The sequence below is a fragment of the Sphaerodactylus townsendi genome, linkage group LG04 (genome assembly GCF_021028975.2).
Source record: "Sphaerodactylus townsendi isolate TG3544 linkage group LG04, MPM_Stown_v2.3, whole genome shotgun sequence".
NCBI lineage: Eukaryota > Metazoa > Chordata > Lepidosauria > Squamata > Sphaerodactylidae > Sphaerodactylus > Sphaerodactylus townsendi.
In genome coordinates this window covers 146,195,013-146,211,704 of record NC_059428.1, presented here as the reverse complement: position 1 = coordinate 146,211,704, position 16,692 = coordinate 146,195,013, and the positions used below count along the sequence as shown (strand labels likewise).

Below are 16,692 nucleotides of genomic sequence, written 5' to 3'. Positions count from 1 at the left end.
GCCTGAGACCAACCAAAAGCCTAGCAGGAGGGGGACGTAACTCATCAAAGATCCACAAAAGCCAGGAGAAGGATGTCAGAGGGCCTGCAGACGCTTCTCCATCCTTATGTTCTTATGTTCTTATGTTCTTATCCTCTGAGACAGTTCCAGCAGCCAATCCCGGAACCAATAGCCCCACCCCCACCCCGGCTCATCTGAGTAACAAGTTAAAAGGCGTAGCGCACGGCTCGAGGTACATAGAGGCTGCAGAGAACATGTTGAGTCTCTCCAGGCTCATTAGATACTGGGGAGGAGGTGGAGGAGGAGGAGGAGGAAGAGGAAGAAGAAGGAGGAGGAGGAGGAGGAAGAGGAAGAAGAAGGAGGAGGAGGAGGAAAAAGAAGAAGGAGGAGGAGGAAAGGGAGGAGGAGGAAAAAGTAGTAGTAGTAGTAATAGAGGAGAGTTGGATTCATACCCCACTTTTCTCTCCTGTAGGAGACTCAAAGGGGCTTACAATCTCCTTGCCCTCCCCCTACACAACAAACGCCCTGTGAGGTAGGTGGGGCTGAGAGAGCTCCAAAGAACTGTGAGTAGCCTAAGGTCACCCCGCTGGCGTGTGTTGGAGTGCAGAAGCTAATCTAGTTCACCAGATAAGCCTCCACTGCTCAAGTGGCAGAGCGGGGAATCAAACCTGGTTCTCCAGATCTTAACCACTACACCACGCTGTCTCCCAGGATGGAATGCAGGATGGAATTCAAAACCTGCACGGCACAACACAGCACAGAAACAAAACTCCCAAGGATTCCAAAGAGCAGGGAGACAGCCACAGAAGAACAGAGACTTCCAGTGAGCGTGACTAATCGCCTTGGCAAGAACACGAATTTCTTTCAAATTACCGAAAACCTATCCGGTCTTTGAATCTATGGACAATGTTTAGGATTTACTGGTGCTGTTGCTCAACAGAGAGGGAGGAGCGAGCGAGGAAAAAAAAAGTTCTGGCTCATTCCAGATGAAGAGATCTTTCCATCTGTCCCCGCTCAAGGCCTCCCCCGCCTTTAAGAAAACAAAATGTAAAACAGCCAGATTGCCGGATTTGGGGTATTCGTCTTGGTTCAGGCCAAACCTGCTCTTCTGGAAACGCTCAAGAAAATTGAGGCCCCGTTTCTCGCCAGGAGAATAATGTGGCCAGTCAGATTCAAGGGAGACGACAGGCCGGGAAAGGATTCTTGATATTGGGTGCCATGGTCTCCTCGAGAAGTAATGACATTGTAAGACAATTTCATGTTTCCCGTTATCCAAGGGACTGATAGAAAAGAGGAAAAAGAAAACAGGGAAGTATTTCAAGCCTTCCCTGGGGGGCGAGGGGGGGGCGGGAATTACTTTCCATATTACAGACTGGACAAAAAAAACAGATGATTTAGTGAGGAAAAAAATAAATAAAAGGAGACTTTCACTCACATGGGACGTAAAGGCAGATTTGGGGGATTATTTTGGATACCTTTCTCCTCACCGTTCCTCAATTCATCTTCAAAAAAATAGGGGGGGGGCAGTGACGGGATTCAGCCGGTTCGCGCCACTTCGGCAGAACCGGTTGTTAAAATGGTGCTTGTAAACAACCAGCTGTTAATTTATTTGAATCCCACCACCGGAACCGGTTGTTAAATTATTTGAATCCGACTACTGGGGAGGGGGTTATCTGCAAGGTTTTTGTAGAAAACGCCCAGAAAATGCCTTTAGCAAAAATTCTTCAATAGGACGGAAACTAGAAGGGATTTTGTCAAGACAAGAAGAGTAAGAAGACTCAGCACTGCAATGACAGATGTGTGCGTGGGGAAATGAAGTATCATATAACTTTTGGTGAAAAAAGCAAAAGTGAAGCAGGTAGTTCTAGGAATCGCCAGAAACTCTATGATTTTACCACACAGTAGCCTAGAGCTACCCTATATCACTTCTGGGTGTGTCTGTTTGCCGGGAGTGACATGATACTGCAACAGGGTATCTCCCGCCCCCACCAGCTTTTAATCCAATTGGCTACTTTGCAAAGTAACGTAAATGCTACAAAACATGGGCAAAGGTATCTTGGTGAGGATCCCGGAGGAAGGAAATGTGAGACTGAAGGTAAACCTGAAAACGATGTTTGTGACGGTGTCAACTGTTAAAACTGATGGCTGTTTTCACCAGAGCAAATGTTCCACTATCATATCCAGAGCAAGTCCCCCCCAAAAGCAATTTTTAAAAACCCCATAAACTAAAAACAAGTTCAGAGCTCAACAGTACAGTGGACGATACACATGTAAAGGATGCAGTGGCTTCAATTATGCTCCACACTGTCTGTTTCAGATCCCTTTGAATGGTGTGGTTAAGAGAAGAAGAAGAAGAAGAAGAAGAAGAAGAAGAAGAAGGAGGAGGAGGAGGAGGAGGAGGAGGAGGAGGAGGAGGAGGAGGAGGAGGAGGAGGAGGAGGAGTTTGGATTTATATCCCCCCTTTCTCTCCTGTAGGAGACTCAAAGGGGCTGACAATCTCCTTGCCCTTCCCCCCTCACAACAAACACCCTGTGAGGTGGGTGGGGCTGAGAGAGCTCTGTAGAGCTGTGACTAGCCCAAGGTCACCCAGCTGGCGTGTGTGGGCGTGCACAGGCTAATCTGAATTCCCCAGATAAGCCTACACAACTCAAGCGGCAGAGCTGGGAATCAAACCCGGTTCCTCCAGATCAGAGTGCACCAGCTCTTAGCCCCTGCTCTTAGCCACTACGCCACTGCTGCTCCTATTCTAATCTGGATTCTAATCTGGAGAACAGAGTTTGATTCCCCACTCCTTCGCCTGAGTGGCAGAGGCTTATCTGGTGAACCAGATGTGTTTCCGCACTCCTACATTCCTGCTGGGTGACGTTGAGTTCTCTCAGCCCCACCTGCCTCACAAGGTGTCTGCTGTGGGGAGAGGAAGGGAAAAGAGCTTGTAAGCCACCTTGAGTCTCCTTACAGGAGAGAAAGGTGGGGTATAAATCCGAACTATTCTTTTAACATTGGATAATCTAATTAATTTCCCTCTGGAAATCTTTTGGCTTTGGGAATGAACTGGAAGGAAAGGGGGGAGGGAGAGAAAGTCATCTTCAAATGCCATCCCACTGAAGCAACCATGGGACCAAGGGAATTGAGATTCCTACCCAGACCACCTAGTGGTTGGCCTTCTGCGCTCGGTGGTAACACTTTTGCCTGCCAATTAGTTGGGAGACAAACTTCTCTCTGTGATTAAGCGGAAGCTAATTAATCAAACTGATTAAAGCTCACAGTCCTATTGCCAACAGATTTTTATTCCTCCACAGAAGACAAATTCCCTCATTAGGGAAAAAAGAGAGAGATAAAGTTGCCCCCGTTCCCTCTCCCTTTTCCCCAGCCGCATACCAAAGAGGAGAAACCACTCACCTGAGTGAATTCACGGTCTCTTGAGTGATAAAGGTGCTCAGTTCCTTCGTGGATTCCTGGGTCTTCAGCACTCGTAACTCCACCTCCAACTGAAGAAGAAGAAGAAGAAGAAGAAGAAGAAGAAGAAGAAGAAGAAGAAGAAGAAGAAGAAGAAGAAGAAGAAGAAGAAGAAGAAGAAGAAGAAGAAGAAGAAGAAGAAGAAGAAGAAGAAGAAGAAGAAGAAGAAGAAGAAGAAGAAGAAGAAGAAGAAGAGGAAGAGGAGGAGGAGGAGGAGGAGGAGGAGGAGGAGGAGGAGACAAGAAGAAGAAACAGAGAAACGTAGGGGGTTATTTTTACTTTTACTTCCTGATTAGAATATACTATCATACTTTTCTTCCCTTCCCTTCCCTTCCCTTCCCTGTGTTTTTCTTTCATTACTTCCTCTTTCCCTTTCTCTCCTTCCTTCTTTTCTACATTCCATTCTTTTTCTTTCTTTCTCATTCTCTCCTTCCTCCATTTCCTTCCTTTTCTCATTCTCTCCTTCCTCTCTCCATTTCTCTTCTTCCTTCCTTCCATCCTTCCATCCTTCCATCCTTCCATCCTTCCATCCATCCATCCATCCATCCATCCATCCATCCATCCATCCATCCATCCATCCATCCATCCATCCATCCAGTCTTCCTTTCGCACTTGTACTCAAGGCAAATTCCACAAAATGAGTCAATGCAATCAAGAGAAGGGACGTTCAATGAACAATGGGATCTAATTTGGGTTGTAGAACCAATTACAAGTCTAAAAAGAGAACTGAAGCAAAGCTCAGGGGTTGACGTGACACATTAAACAATACAAAGTTATGCATTAGGATCCAACCCACAGGAAGATACACACAGCAGTATAGGCCGTAATCCACAGTAATTTATCCAAATACCTGTACAGTACAGTAAACCTTTATTAGGCATAATTATCCAAATAACATTGGCCCCTTCCGCAAACTTTCAATCCACTTTCATAATTGTTTGCAAGTGGATTTTGCTATTCCGCACAATCAAATCCAGCTGCAAAGTGCACTGAAAGTGGATTGAAAGTGCGGTACTCTGCACGTTCTTCTTTCTTCTTCTAGGGGGGAAGGTCTCTTTCAGATCCCCCTCCTTACTTTCAGTGATTAGCTGTGTTTTTCTTGAAAACGCCAATTTTATGGGCAACAGGTACCCGTTCGTTGGTTCGTTGGTTCGTTAGTTCGTTGGTTCGTTGGTTCGTTGGTTCGTTGGTTCATTCATTCATTCATTCATTCATTCATTCATTCATTCATTCATCCATCCATCCATCCATCCATCCATCCATCCATCCATCCATCCATCCATCCATCCATCCATCCATCCATCCATCCATCCATCCATTAATTCATTCATAACATGGTTATAACCTGTATTCTGCCTACCACTGCTCTAGGAAACTGCTAAGCAGTTCTTATTGGATCCCTTCCAGAGAGGTCAAGACACCTTCTTCAGAACAGAGGGATTCACCTCTGACTCAGCATTGCCCCCACGATGTATTTAAGCCTTCCCTGCCAGCCCCCCCCCCCGAACCATCCCAGAATTCCCCGGAAGTGCCTGCCCTGCCCTGCCCTGCTCTTCTCTTCTTTTTCTCTTTTACTTTTCTGCTTTGCCATCTGCCATCTTAAAAATAAATAAAATCAATGGCAAAATGCAGAGCTTTCCAGGCACTTCTGGGGGGGGGGGGGAACCGGAGCCAAGCGCTGCCCTAATTAGAGATGCGTTCCAAAACACACGCACCGAGGGCTGCATCTTCAGCACCGGGGAGATAAAGAATTAGCATACAGTATCCTTCAAATGTGTTGCCTAGATGCGCAGCATTCCTAATTCGGCTACACTGGAGGAATATGCCCGTGTACAGCCAGATGGTTCTTTTCGATGGGAGGGGAGGCTACACTCAACAGGGCAAGTAGGAAAAAGGGAACTTGTTGACAAAGGGGAAAGCCAGGCCAATTTGTGCCGGGGAGCGCACAATGGCGCTCCAACACCCTTGCGGGAGATTTAGACAAGTCAGGGATCTCACCGCTCGAAGGAACTATGCCCAAGGCCCCCTCGCAACCTTTGCATGGTACAAAAACAGAAAATCAGAAGGTTTGGTATGTATTGTCGAAGGCTTTCGTGGCCTGATCCTCTGAAGACGCCCGCCACAGATGCAGGCGAAACGTCAGGAGAGAAAGCTACTGGAACACGGCCATACAACCCGGAAAACCCACAACACCCTAGGTTTGGTATGTGTTACCCCCCAAGCCAATCCCTGGTTCGTTCCAAAATTCAGGCCTGCCAGCAGAGGGCCAAGGTGACAGCAGCCAGCTTGCTTGCACCTGTCGGTTGGAATTGTAAAAACACAGCCACGCGGCAGCCGGCTGATAAGTTATCAGCCTCCAAAAACGTTTGCCTCCGTTTCCCGATCACCGAACGCCTGTCCTTCGGGGAAGCAAACCCATCGCAGATGGCCCAGATAAAGCGGGCGCGCTCCGTAATTCCAGGGATGCGCATTCCAAGGCGCTGGAGCTAGGTGGGAAACTTTCCATTCCCCCCACCTCGGCAGCCCCCTGAGCCATTTGTTATGTGTGCCGGCTTGCCGCTCCTGTCGAAGGTTGCAATGAGGTTTGTTATTATAGTTTCGGGCTGCTCTCTGCTCTGCCGCGGACGGCACCCAGAGATGCAGAGCCGGTAAATAGCCTATTTATCATGGGCTAAGCGGTCTCAGCCTTGAAGTTGCCTGCCACCTGCTTTCTTGACACGAGCAGATAAATTGCCGCTGGCTCCTTTCGGAGGAAAGGAGGCGAGGGGTTAGTAATGGACTTCTGTGGCTCACTGTGGTGTGTTTACAGGGGAAGGAAAGAGGTTGAGGCTGCGAGGAAAGGGCATAGATCACTTGCCTGCTGGCGAGCGCTCGAGGAAAGCCATTAAAAGCCCGTCATTGTTACTCAAAGGAGAACTCAGAGATGTACTTGGGAGAGAAGAAGAAGAGTTCAGGTTTAAACCCCTGTCAGGAGACGCAAGGCGGCTGACAAACGTCTTCCCCTTCCTCTCCCCACAGCAACAACTTTGCGAGGTAGGTTGGGCTGACCGAGTTTGAAGAACTGTGACTGGCCCAAGATCACCCAGCAGGCTTTCAGAATCATAGAATCATTGGGCTGGAAGAGACCCCAAGGGTCATCCAGTCCAACCCCCTGCAATGCAGGAACGCACAATCAAAGCACTCCCGACATATGTTCATCCAGCCTCTGTTTGAAAACCTCCCAAGAAGGAGACTCCACCGCTCTTCGAGGTAGTGCATTCCACTGTTGAACAGCCCTGACAGTCCGGAAGTTCTTCCTAATGTTTAGGTGGAATCTCTTTTCTTGCACCTTGAATCCATTACTCCATGTCCTAGTCTCTGGAGTAGCAGAAAACAAACTTTCTCCCTCTTCAACATGACATTCCACACGAGCAGTACTCTCTAATCTGGAGTACTGGGTTCAAATCCCCGCTCCTGCACATGAAGCCTGCTAGATGACCTTGGGCCAGTCACAGTTCTCTCTGAACCTTTCTCGCCCCCACCTGCTTTGCAAGGTGTCTTTTGTGGGGAGAGGAAGGGAAGGAGCTTGTACGTCACCTTGAGCCTCCTTACGGGAGAGAAAGTCTGTATGGAAACCAAACTCTTCTTCGACATGGCATCCCTTCAAATATTTAAACATGGCTATCATGTCATCCCCCACCCCCTTAACTTTCTCTTCACCAAACAAAACATTCGGTTGTGTGTTCCTGCATGGCAGGGCGTTGGCCTTGATGGCCCTCGGGGTCTCTTCCAGCTCTATGACTCTATGGTTCCGCTATTGATTCTGGTGGCTTTCCGGCGATCCATTCAACTCGAGAAGGGCTACTCCAGAAATCTTTCCTTCAAGCCCTCTCACATGAATTCTTTCAATCCCGTTTCAAGCCGTCATGCATCTACTGGCGGTTCCTGACAAAAAAAGCTTCCTGGCGCCTGCTTGAGATCTTGCTCCCTCTTCGATTATGGTAAGAGGATCCAAATTGCCCGTTGTATTGAAGGCAGCGTGAGAGCTATTCATCTGCGGAGGCATTAAGCCGATTTTGTACGATTTACTCTTCCTGCAGTTTGCTTTTGTGTGCCCGTACGAAGAGGATGGGGGATCCTCTTTTTTAAACCCGGCGAAGCTCAATGGCTCTTAACTTTTTTCTCGGGAGGGTAATAGCTTAGTCAGAATTCAACTTTATGGAGCCGAAAGAGGGATTATTTTATCCAATCTGAATTACTTAACACTTCCTAACAGTTCTTGGCCAAATGTCAAAGGATGTTCAATCTCCAAGTTCGCCTATGTTATAGTAGCAGTAGCAGTAAAGAAGAAGAAGAAGAAGAAGAAGAAGAAGAAGAAGAAGAAGAAGAAGAAGAAGAAGAAGAAGAAGAAGAAGAAGAAGAAGAAGAAGAAGAAGAAGAAGAAGAAGAAGAAGAAGAAGAAGAAGAAGAAGAAGAAGAAGAAGAAGAAGAAGAAGAAGAAGAAGCAGCAGCAGCAGCAGCAGGAGGAGGAGGAGGAGGAGGAGGAGGAGGAGTTTGGATTTATATCCCACCTTCCTTTCCTGTAGGAGACTCAAGGTGGCTTACAAGCTCCTTTCCCTTCCTCTCCCCACAACAGACACCTTATGACAGAGGTCTGCAACCTGTGGCTCTCCAGATGTTCATGGACTACAAATCCCATCAGCCCCTGCCAGCATGGCCAATTGGCCATGAACATCTGGAGAGCCACAGGTTGCAGACCCCTGCCTTATGAGGTAGGTGGGGCTGAGAGAGTTCAGAGAGAACGGTGTCTAGCGCAAGGTCAGCCAGCAGGAATGTAGGAGTGCAGAAACACATCTGGTTCACCAGATAAGCCTCTGCCACTCAGGTAAAGGAGGAGATGTTTTTTTTTCAAACACCCAGCCCCAAGCTGTTTAGGGTCGCAAAGTGAAGGGCGGGTACTGTGAACTGCATCCAGAAAGAGACGTCATAATGAAAAGGATCCGGGTGGCTAAAGGGTAGGAAAGAGATAAACTCGGGATCAAATGTTTAGATCTCAGACTTTTTGTCGGTCGGTCTGTCCATCCCGTTGAATTTTAGAACAGGATGTAAATACCCAGGATGCTTAAGGAGGCAGGGGAGGGGAACCGGTAGCAAGCTGGGAGGGGTACCACCCATTCCTCCTCGCCCCCCGCTTGTTTGTAGTTGACGCAGCAGGTAATTACACCTCTTAATTTAGGCGCACGAGTGGGAGAAAGGAATATAAATTCAGGCATTAACTTCGGGAGATTGAAAACGGCGCGAGCCGGGCCATCTCTACGAGACTGTGTTTGGAAATGAAATGGAGTGACATTTGATATAAACTTGAAAAATTGCTCTCTTTTCAAAGCAACAGGAGGGGGCGGAAGGGGAAAGAAAACACAATCCGTGGTGCCGTCGAGAGGAGCTGAAGTCAGCAGGTACGGGGGCAGGGGTGTCCGAATATCTGACTGTGCCGCGCACGCATTGGATGTAACTGCAGCGAGACAGCTTTAACCCATCTGACACCAATGTGGAATTCTCCCGAGGTTCCCAGACCAATCAGGGGAAGGGTGAACTAGTATGTCACCAACCTAATTGAGTTATCGCCCTGACCTGGATGACCCAAATCTCGCCAGATCTCGCCAGATCTCGGAAGGTAAGCAGGGTTGGCCCTGGTTAGAACTTGGATGGGAGGCCACCAAGGAAATCCAAGGTTGTTATGCAAAGGCAAGCAACGGCAAACCACCATATCTTGCCTGGAATACCGTAGCAGGGGTCTGCAACCTGCGGCTCTGCAGATGTTCATGGACTACAAATCCCATCAGCCCCTGCCAGCATGGCCAATTGGATAGCTTTAAAGGGGGCTTGGACAGATTTATGGAGAAGTCGATCTATGGCTACCAATCTTGATCCTCTTTGATCTGAGATTGCAAATGCTCGGGAGCAACAGCCGCAGAAGGCCATAGCTTTCACCTCCTGCCTGTGAGCTCCCAAAGGCACCTGGTGGGCCACTGCGAGTAGCAGAGAGCTGGACTAGATGGACTCTGGTCTGATCCAGCTGGCTTGTTCTTATGTTCTTATGTTCTTAACTCTTGGACACTTTCCACCAGCAGTATGAGCACTGTCCAGGGTCCTGAAATCTTTTCTCCCATTCTGTTTTTCTCTGCATTGACTGCTACTTTGAAACTGAAAGCGGACACAGTGCAGTTGATCGAAAAGAGATCAAGTCCATTTCCCTTTTTTAAAGTCCTGGAGAGTTAACGGCATTGTCTGCGGTCCCCCATTTCCCTGTTGGTTCTCACGACACCCCTGTAAGGTAGCTTAGGCTGAGATGCTGGGGACTAGCCCACACTCAACCAGCTAGCTTCACACTGGAGCGTGGCTGGAACGTGGCTGTCCAATTCCCCACCTCAAAACGCTAATTACTGCATGCGGTTCTCCATGCCACCACCGATTCTCACAACAGCCCTGCAAGGCAGCTTACGCTTGCCCAGCAGGCTTCACACGGGAGCGGGGTCGGAACATGGCTTTCCAATTCCCTACCTCAAAACGCTAACCACTTTACCACAACCAGGGCACTACCCTCGGTCACAATTAGAAGAAGAAGAGGAAGAGTTTGGATTTATGTCCCCCCTTTCTCTCCTGTAGGAGACTCAAAGGGGCTTACAATCTCCTTGCCCTTCCCCCTCACAACAAACACCCTGTGAGGTAGGTGGGGCTGAGAGAGCTCTGAGAAGCTGTGACTAGCCCAAGGTCACCCAGCTGGCGTGTGTGGGAGTGTACAGGCTAATCTGAATTCCCCAGATAAGCCTCCACAGCTCAAGCGGCAGAGCAGGGAATCAAACCCGGTTCCTCCAGATTAGAATGCACCTGCTCTTAACCACTACGCCACTGCTGCTCCATTACAAGCACGCATTAATGAGATAAAGGACTGAAAGCATCCTTAGCCATATAAACCATATCCAGCAGCAACAGCAGTAGACAAGGCTGTGGCTCAGTGGCAGAGAATGTGTTTTGCATGCAAAAGGTCCCGGGTTCTATTCCTGGCATCCCCAGTTTAAAAAAAAATATCTGATCGTCTGTGAGGTGAAAGAATTTAACTTGAGGCCCTGGAGGGCTAACAAGGTTGGCCTTCATGTTTCTGTTTAAAACGTTATATTATCCTTTTCTCTCTAGGTGGGAGCAAAAAGCACGCAAGGACTGTGTAGAGATGCAGGAAGGTGCCTTGATTAGGCTCGGGTGGCGCTGTTTATTGCTCGCGGTCTGTCGAATCTTAAGTTTAGATTTTAGCACTATTCTTTGTTTTGTTGTAAAGTTTTATGATATTGTCTAACGTTTTAATTTGTTTGTAAGCCGCCCGGAGTCCGGTAGGGGAATGGGTGGGCAGTGGTGGGATCCAAACATTTTAGTAACAGGTTCCCATGGTGATGGGATTCAAACTGTGGCGTAACGCCAATGGGGCTGGGCAGGGCACAATGGGGGCGTGGTCGGGCATTCTGGGGGCAGGGCATTCCTGGGCGGGGCTGTGGCAAGGACGCAGCCGCTGTGCCGGTCCTTGGGCGGGAAACGAATGCACGCAGGCGCAGGCTGCCACACACGCTGGTGCACCTCCTGCTAGACTGCTTCAAGTTCTGCGCGCTACTGCTGAGAGGAGGGATGTAACTAAGGCAAAAATCATGTGGCAAAATCACCAATTAGTAACCCCCTCTCGGCACACACAAATAATTAGTAACCTACTCTTGGGAACCTGTGAGAACCTGCTGGATCCCACCTCTGTGGGTGGGGTACAAAGTTAATAAAATTAAAATGAATAAAAATTATGTTTCAGGAGGAGGGGTGAAAGAGGGTCAGGGTGCCAAGAGGAGGAGTAGGAGATGATGATGATGATGATGATGATGATGAAGAGTTGGATTTATATCCCCCCTTTCTCTCCTGTAAGGAGACTCAAAGGGGCTTACAAACTCCTTTCCCTTCCCCCTCACAACAAACACCCTGTGAGGTGGGTGTGGCTGAGAGAGCTCAGAAGAACTGTGACTAGCTCAAGGGCACCCAGCTGGCACATGCTGGAGTGCACAAGCTAATCTAGTTCACCAGATAAGCTTCCACAGCTCAAGTGGCAGAGCAGGGACTCAAACCCGGTTCTCCAGATTAGAGTGCACCTGCTCTTAACCACTAGGCAAAGAGGGAGATGAAATGAGAGATATGCTAACTCCCAGCTTTTTACAAACAACCCCTGGCTCCACATCTGGTGGGGGTCTACAGTTAGAATTTCCTAGGGGGAAGGTTCTTTCTCACCTTTCTCAAAATGCCCAACTGGGACCATTTTTGCACCCAATTCCATATCGAATCGAGACAGCGCGTGCCATTCTAGTTGTCTGCGCACCGCCATCGGCATGCAAAGTAAACAAACAGCTGAGTCCGGCATGTTTAAGCAGAATACAAAAGTTCCCCATCCGTCAACTTCGACAAGATCTTTTCTTTTCTTTTCAACAGAAAACACGAGCAGTTGAATCCATTATGAATGTTTAAAAGGTTTATTTAGCAACGGGCTGATAAAACATTTTTCCTTTCAAAAGCCGCGTTGGGAACGAAGAGGGTTTCTTTCACTTTATTTTGTTTTGTTTCGGCGGGCAGAGATAAATCAGAAGCAAGACACACGAAGAGGCAATGCGGCACGTCAGAGCGAGAGGCTCGCCTTTGACTAACAAGTCCCGACGTGATTCGAGAAGGTCTTTAAAATCCATAAATATTTAAATGCATGTAAACCGGGATGCCTTCGGAAGGATAAACAGATCGCTGGATGCAAAGAACGGCAAGGGAAATCCTCGCTCAACCTGCAGCCGCAAGTCTCTGTTTCAACACATACCCTTACACCAGAGGAGACCTACCACACAGGACTGAAACAGGGGGTTCGATCTTGCAGCGTGTATACAAGCACAGAGCTCCCTCCAGCTCCCACAGCTAACGAAAGATTTATAATCCCGAGACAAACAGAGATGGTTTGACGCTGGTTTCCTCTGGGTAGACAGGACTGATCTTCATAGAGCAGTGGTGGCGAACCTATGGCACTCCAGATGTTCATGGACTACAATTCCCATGCTGGCAGGCGCTGATGGGAATTGTAGTCCATGAACATCTGGAGTGCTATAGGTTCGTCACCACTGTCATAGACCAATGGTCTGATTTGGTATAAGACAGATTTAGAATCATAGAGTTGAAGAGACCCCAAGCGCCATCAAGTCCAGCCCCTTGCAATACAGGAACAGAGGGTTGGACTTGATGGCCCTTGGGGTCTCTTCCAGCTCTATGATTCCACGATTCTAGAACTAGCTAAGCTACGAAGATTTCAGAAGGCTCCCAAAGAGGTGGAAAAGACTGAGTCCTGTTTCCAGTACCCAAAAGGTTTGTCTCAAACCCAAAAGGTTTGTCTACGCAGCAGTGGCGTAGGAGGTTAAGAGCTCGTGTATCTAATCTGGAGGAACCGGGTTCGATTCCCAGCTCTGCCGCCTGAGCTGTGGAGGCTTCTCTGGGGAATTCGGATTAGCCTGTGCATTCCCACACATGCCAGCTGGGTGACCTTGGGCTAGTCACAGCTTCTTGGAGCTCTCTCAGCCCCACCTACCTCACAGGGTGTTTGTTGTGAGGGGGAAGGGCAAGGAGATTGTAAGCCCCTTTGAGTCTCCTGCAGGAGAGAAAGGGGGGATATAAATCCAAACTCCTCCTCCTCCTCCTCTTCTCTTCTTCTTCTTCTTCTTCTTCTTCTTCTTCTTCTTCTTCTTCTTCTTCTTCTTCTTCTTCTTCTTCTTCTTCTTCTTCTTCTTCTTCTTCTTCTTCTTCAACCTAGGATGCTAAGGGGATCATGGAATGTTTTGGTCTCCTGGGCACACGATCTGACACGGTCAAGTCTTTAAAGCCAAGCCCAAAGTGAAGCCTTGCTCGGAAACGTCATAGTGCTGCCGGCTCTCAAATACATTCATCAAAATTCACCTCCCCAAAGTTCCCGAGTTACCGCCCGCGTTCACGTTTCACCTCTGCTAATGTCTAACAGATGGCTCCCGTTTTGCCGGGGACTTCTAAGGGGAACATCAATTTCCAAAGAGGGGACAGAAAACAGATGCGACGGAGCCCTCAGAGGCAAGTGCTTCCGGGGACCATTCATTTTAAATGACGCAACCCTGGGGGGAGGGGGGGGGCAGATATGCCCCATGCCTGTTCCCAGCAGATTACAGGATCTGCCAAAGGAAGAGGGAAAGAACAGACAAATCAGCATCAACACTTCAGGGAACGTGCACGGGAACACGCACGGATCTTCCTTACACCGAGTCAGACCAGCGGTGCCTCAAAGTTAGTCTTGTCTACTCAAACTGGAAGATGTTCTACAGCAGTGGTTCTCAACCTTCCTAATGCCGCCACCCTTTAATACAGTTCCTCATGTTGTGGTGACCCCCAACCCAAACATTTATCCATTTTACAGATGGAGAACACAGGAGGTGGTGATGGCCACTAACCTGGATAGCTTTAAAAAGGGCTTGGACAGATTTATGGAGGAGAAGTCGATCTATGGCTACCAATCTTGATCCGCCTTGATCTGAGATTGCAAATGCCTCAGCAGACCAGGTGCTCGGGAGCAGCAGCAGCAGAAGGCCATTGCTTTCACCTCCTGCCTGTGAGCTCCCAAAGGCACCTGGTGGGCCACTGCGAGTAGCAGAGTGCTGGACTAGATGGACTCTGGTCTGATCCAGCAGGCTCCTTCCTATGTTCTTAAGGCCATTGATTTCACCTCCTGCCTGTGAGCTCCCAAAGGCACCTGGTGGGCCACTGTGAGTAGCAGAGTGCTGGAGTAGATGGACTCTGGTCTGATCCAGCAGGCTCCTTCTTATGTTCTGGGCCATTGCTTTCACCTCCTGCCTGTGAGCTCCCAAAGGCACCTGGTGGGCCACTACGAGTAGCAGAGTGCTGGACTAGATGAGACTCTGAGTACAGTCAGCAGGCTCCCTTCTTATGTTCTTAAGGCCATTGCTTTTCACCTCCTGCCTGCTTGTGAGCTCCCAAAGAGGCACCCTGGTGAACCACTGTGAGTAGCCAGGTGCTGGGTAGATGGACTCTGGTCTGATCCAGCAGGCTCCTTCTTATGTTCTTAAGGCCATTGCTTTCACCTCCTGCCTGTGAGCTCCCAAAGGCACCTGGTGGGCCACTGCGAGTAGCAGAGTGCTGGACTAGATGGACTCTGGTCTGATCCAGCAGGCTCGCTCTTATGTTCTTATGTTCTTAACATGGATGCAGAGAGTCTTAGGCGACCCCTGTGAATGGGTCGTTCGACCCCCAAAGGGGTCCCGACCCCCAGGTTGAGAACCACTGTTCTACAGGGTCTCAGGGAGAGGTCTTCTCACACTCCCCTGCTGCCTGAAGATGCCAGGGGCCAAACCTGGGAACCCCCCCCCCCCCAAGCCCAACCAAATTGATATTGTCTACTCTGACTGGCAGCTGCCCTCCGGGGTCTCAGGGAGAGGTTCTTCACATCACCGACTCTCTCGTCCTTAACTGAAGAGGCTGGGAATCGAACCCGGGACCTTTTAGGCGACAATTGGATGCTCTACCGCTGAGCGATGGAGGAATTGAAATGGAGGGATCCTTCAAACAATCAAAAGCCGGTGTGGTATAGTGGTTAAGAGAAGGTGAATTCTAATCTGGAGAACCGGGCTCGATCCCCCACCCCTCCACCTGAGTGGCAGATGTGTTTTGGCACTCCTACATTTCCGCTGGGTGACCTTGGGCCGATCACAGTTCTCTCTGACCTGCACCTACCTCACAGGGTGTCTGTTGTGGGAAGAGGAAGGGAAAGGAGCTTGTAAGTCTCCTTACAGGAGAGAAAAGTAGGATATAAATCCAAACTCTTCTTCTTCTTGTTGTGCACAAGAGCCAATGAGGGACCAAACTACGTCACCCAGTTATGGCACTGTAGTACACGCAGAACACAGACTCATGAAGAAATCATCAAGCGCTTGGCCTACATCATCTCAGTTAATATGCACTGACTGGGCCTCTGTTGAAAGACGGGGAGGAGACTGTGGTTCAGTGGAAGAGTTCACATTCTGACAATCGCGGGTTCAATTTCCGGCATCTCCTATTAAGAACATACGAAAGAGCCTGCTGGATCAGACCAGAGTCCATCTAGTCCAGCACTCTGCTACTCGCAGGGGCCCACCAGGTGCCTTTGGGAGCACACAGGCAGGAGGTGAAAGCAATGGCCTTCTGCTGCTGCTGCTGCTGCTCCTGAGCACCTGGTCTGCTCAGGCATCTGCAGTCTCAGATCAAGGAGGATCAAGATTGGGAGCCATAGATTGACTTCTCCTCCATCAATCTGTCCAAGCCCCTTTGAAAGCTATCCAGGTGAGTGGCCATCACCACCTCCTGTGGCAGCATATTCCAAACACCAATCACATGTTGCGTGAAGAAGTGTTTCCTTTTATTAGTCCTCATTCTTCCCCCCAGCATTTTCAATGGATGCCCCCCCCCCCCTGGTTCTAGTATTGTGGGAAAGAGAGAAAAAATTCTCTCTGTCAATATTTTCTACCCCATGCATAATTTTATAGACTTCAATCATATCCCCCCATGGCTGATGTGAAAGCCCTCTGCCTGAGACCTCAAAGAGTGGCTGCCAGTTGAATCAGTAATGTGACTTTTATCTAGTGCAGGGGTCTGCAACCTGTGGCTCTCTAGATGTTCATGGACTACAAATCCCATCAGCCCCTGCCAGCATGGCCAATTGGCTGGTGGGAATTGCTGGCAGGGCCTGATGGGAATTGTAGTCCATGAACATCTTGAGAGCCACAGGTTGCAGATCCATGATCTAGTGAATGAGATTTGTTTCCCCGTTCCTGCACATGAAGCCTGCTGGGGGTCACACTTCTCTCAGCCCTTCTTAAAACTGCCAGACCATTAGAATATCAACGTCAGCCTTGATCTGCCGTTGGTCGAGGTTTGTCCGGGAGTGCCTCTCCAGCAGAGGTTTTGTTTGTTAACTGCTGCCTTGTTTTTTTAATTTGAGATGCTAAAAGGTGAAGCCAGGATTTTCTATATCCCGAGCAAATGTTCTGACCCCAGGCCGTAGCCCTCTCTTTCTGCAATCATCTGGAATCCTTCACCTGCAGCTTCCAGGTCCTCTCAGCGCATGCGAATCTCAGCGGCGCTTACAACCAAGCGGCATCGCATTCCCCTCGTCCGGAATTACTGTATCCA

The 16,692-nt window shown here is 49.0% G+C and overlaps 1 protein-coding gene across 1 annotated transcript in view; it reads right to left on the bottom strand.

Moving 5' to 3' along the window:
* LOC125430561 (mitotic spindle assembly checkpoint protein MAD1-like) overlaps nucleotides 1-16,692 on the bottom strand; it is a 283,288-nt gene that overhangs the window by 187,104 nt on the left and 79,492 nt on the right. Inside the window, exon 4 of the mRNA XM_048492541.1 lies at nucleotides 3,400-3,488. Coding sequence (XP_048348498.1) covers nucleotides 3,400-3,488 — 89 coding nt within the window. The remainder of the gene's footprint in view (nucleotides 1-3,399; nucleotides 3,489-16,692) is intronic.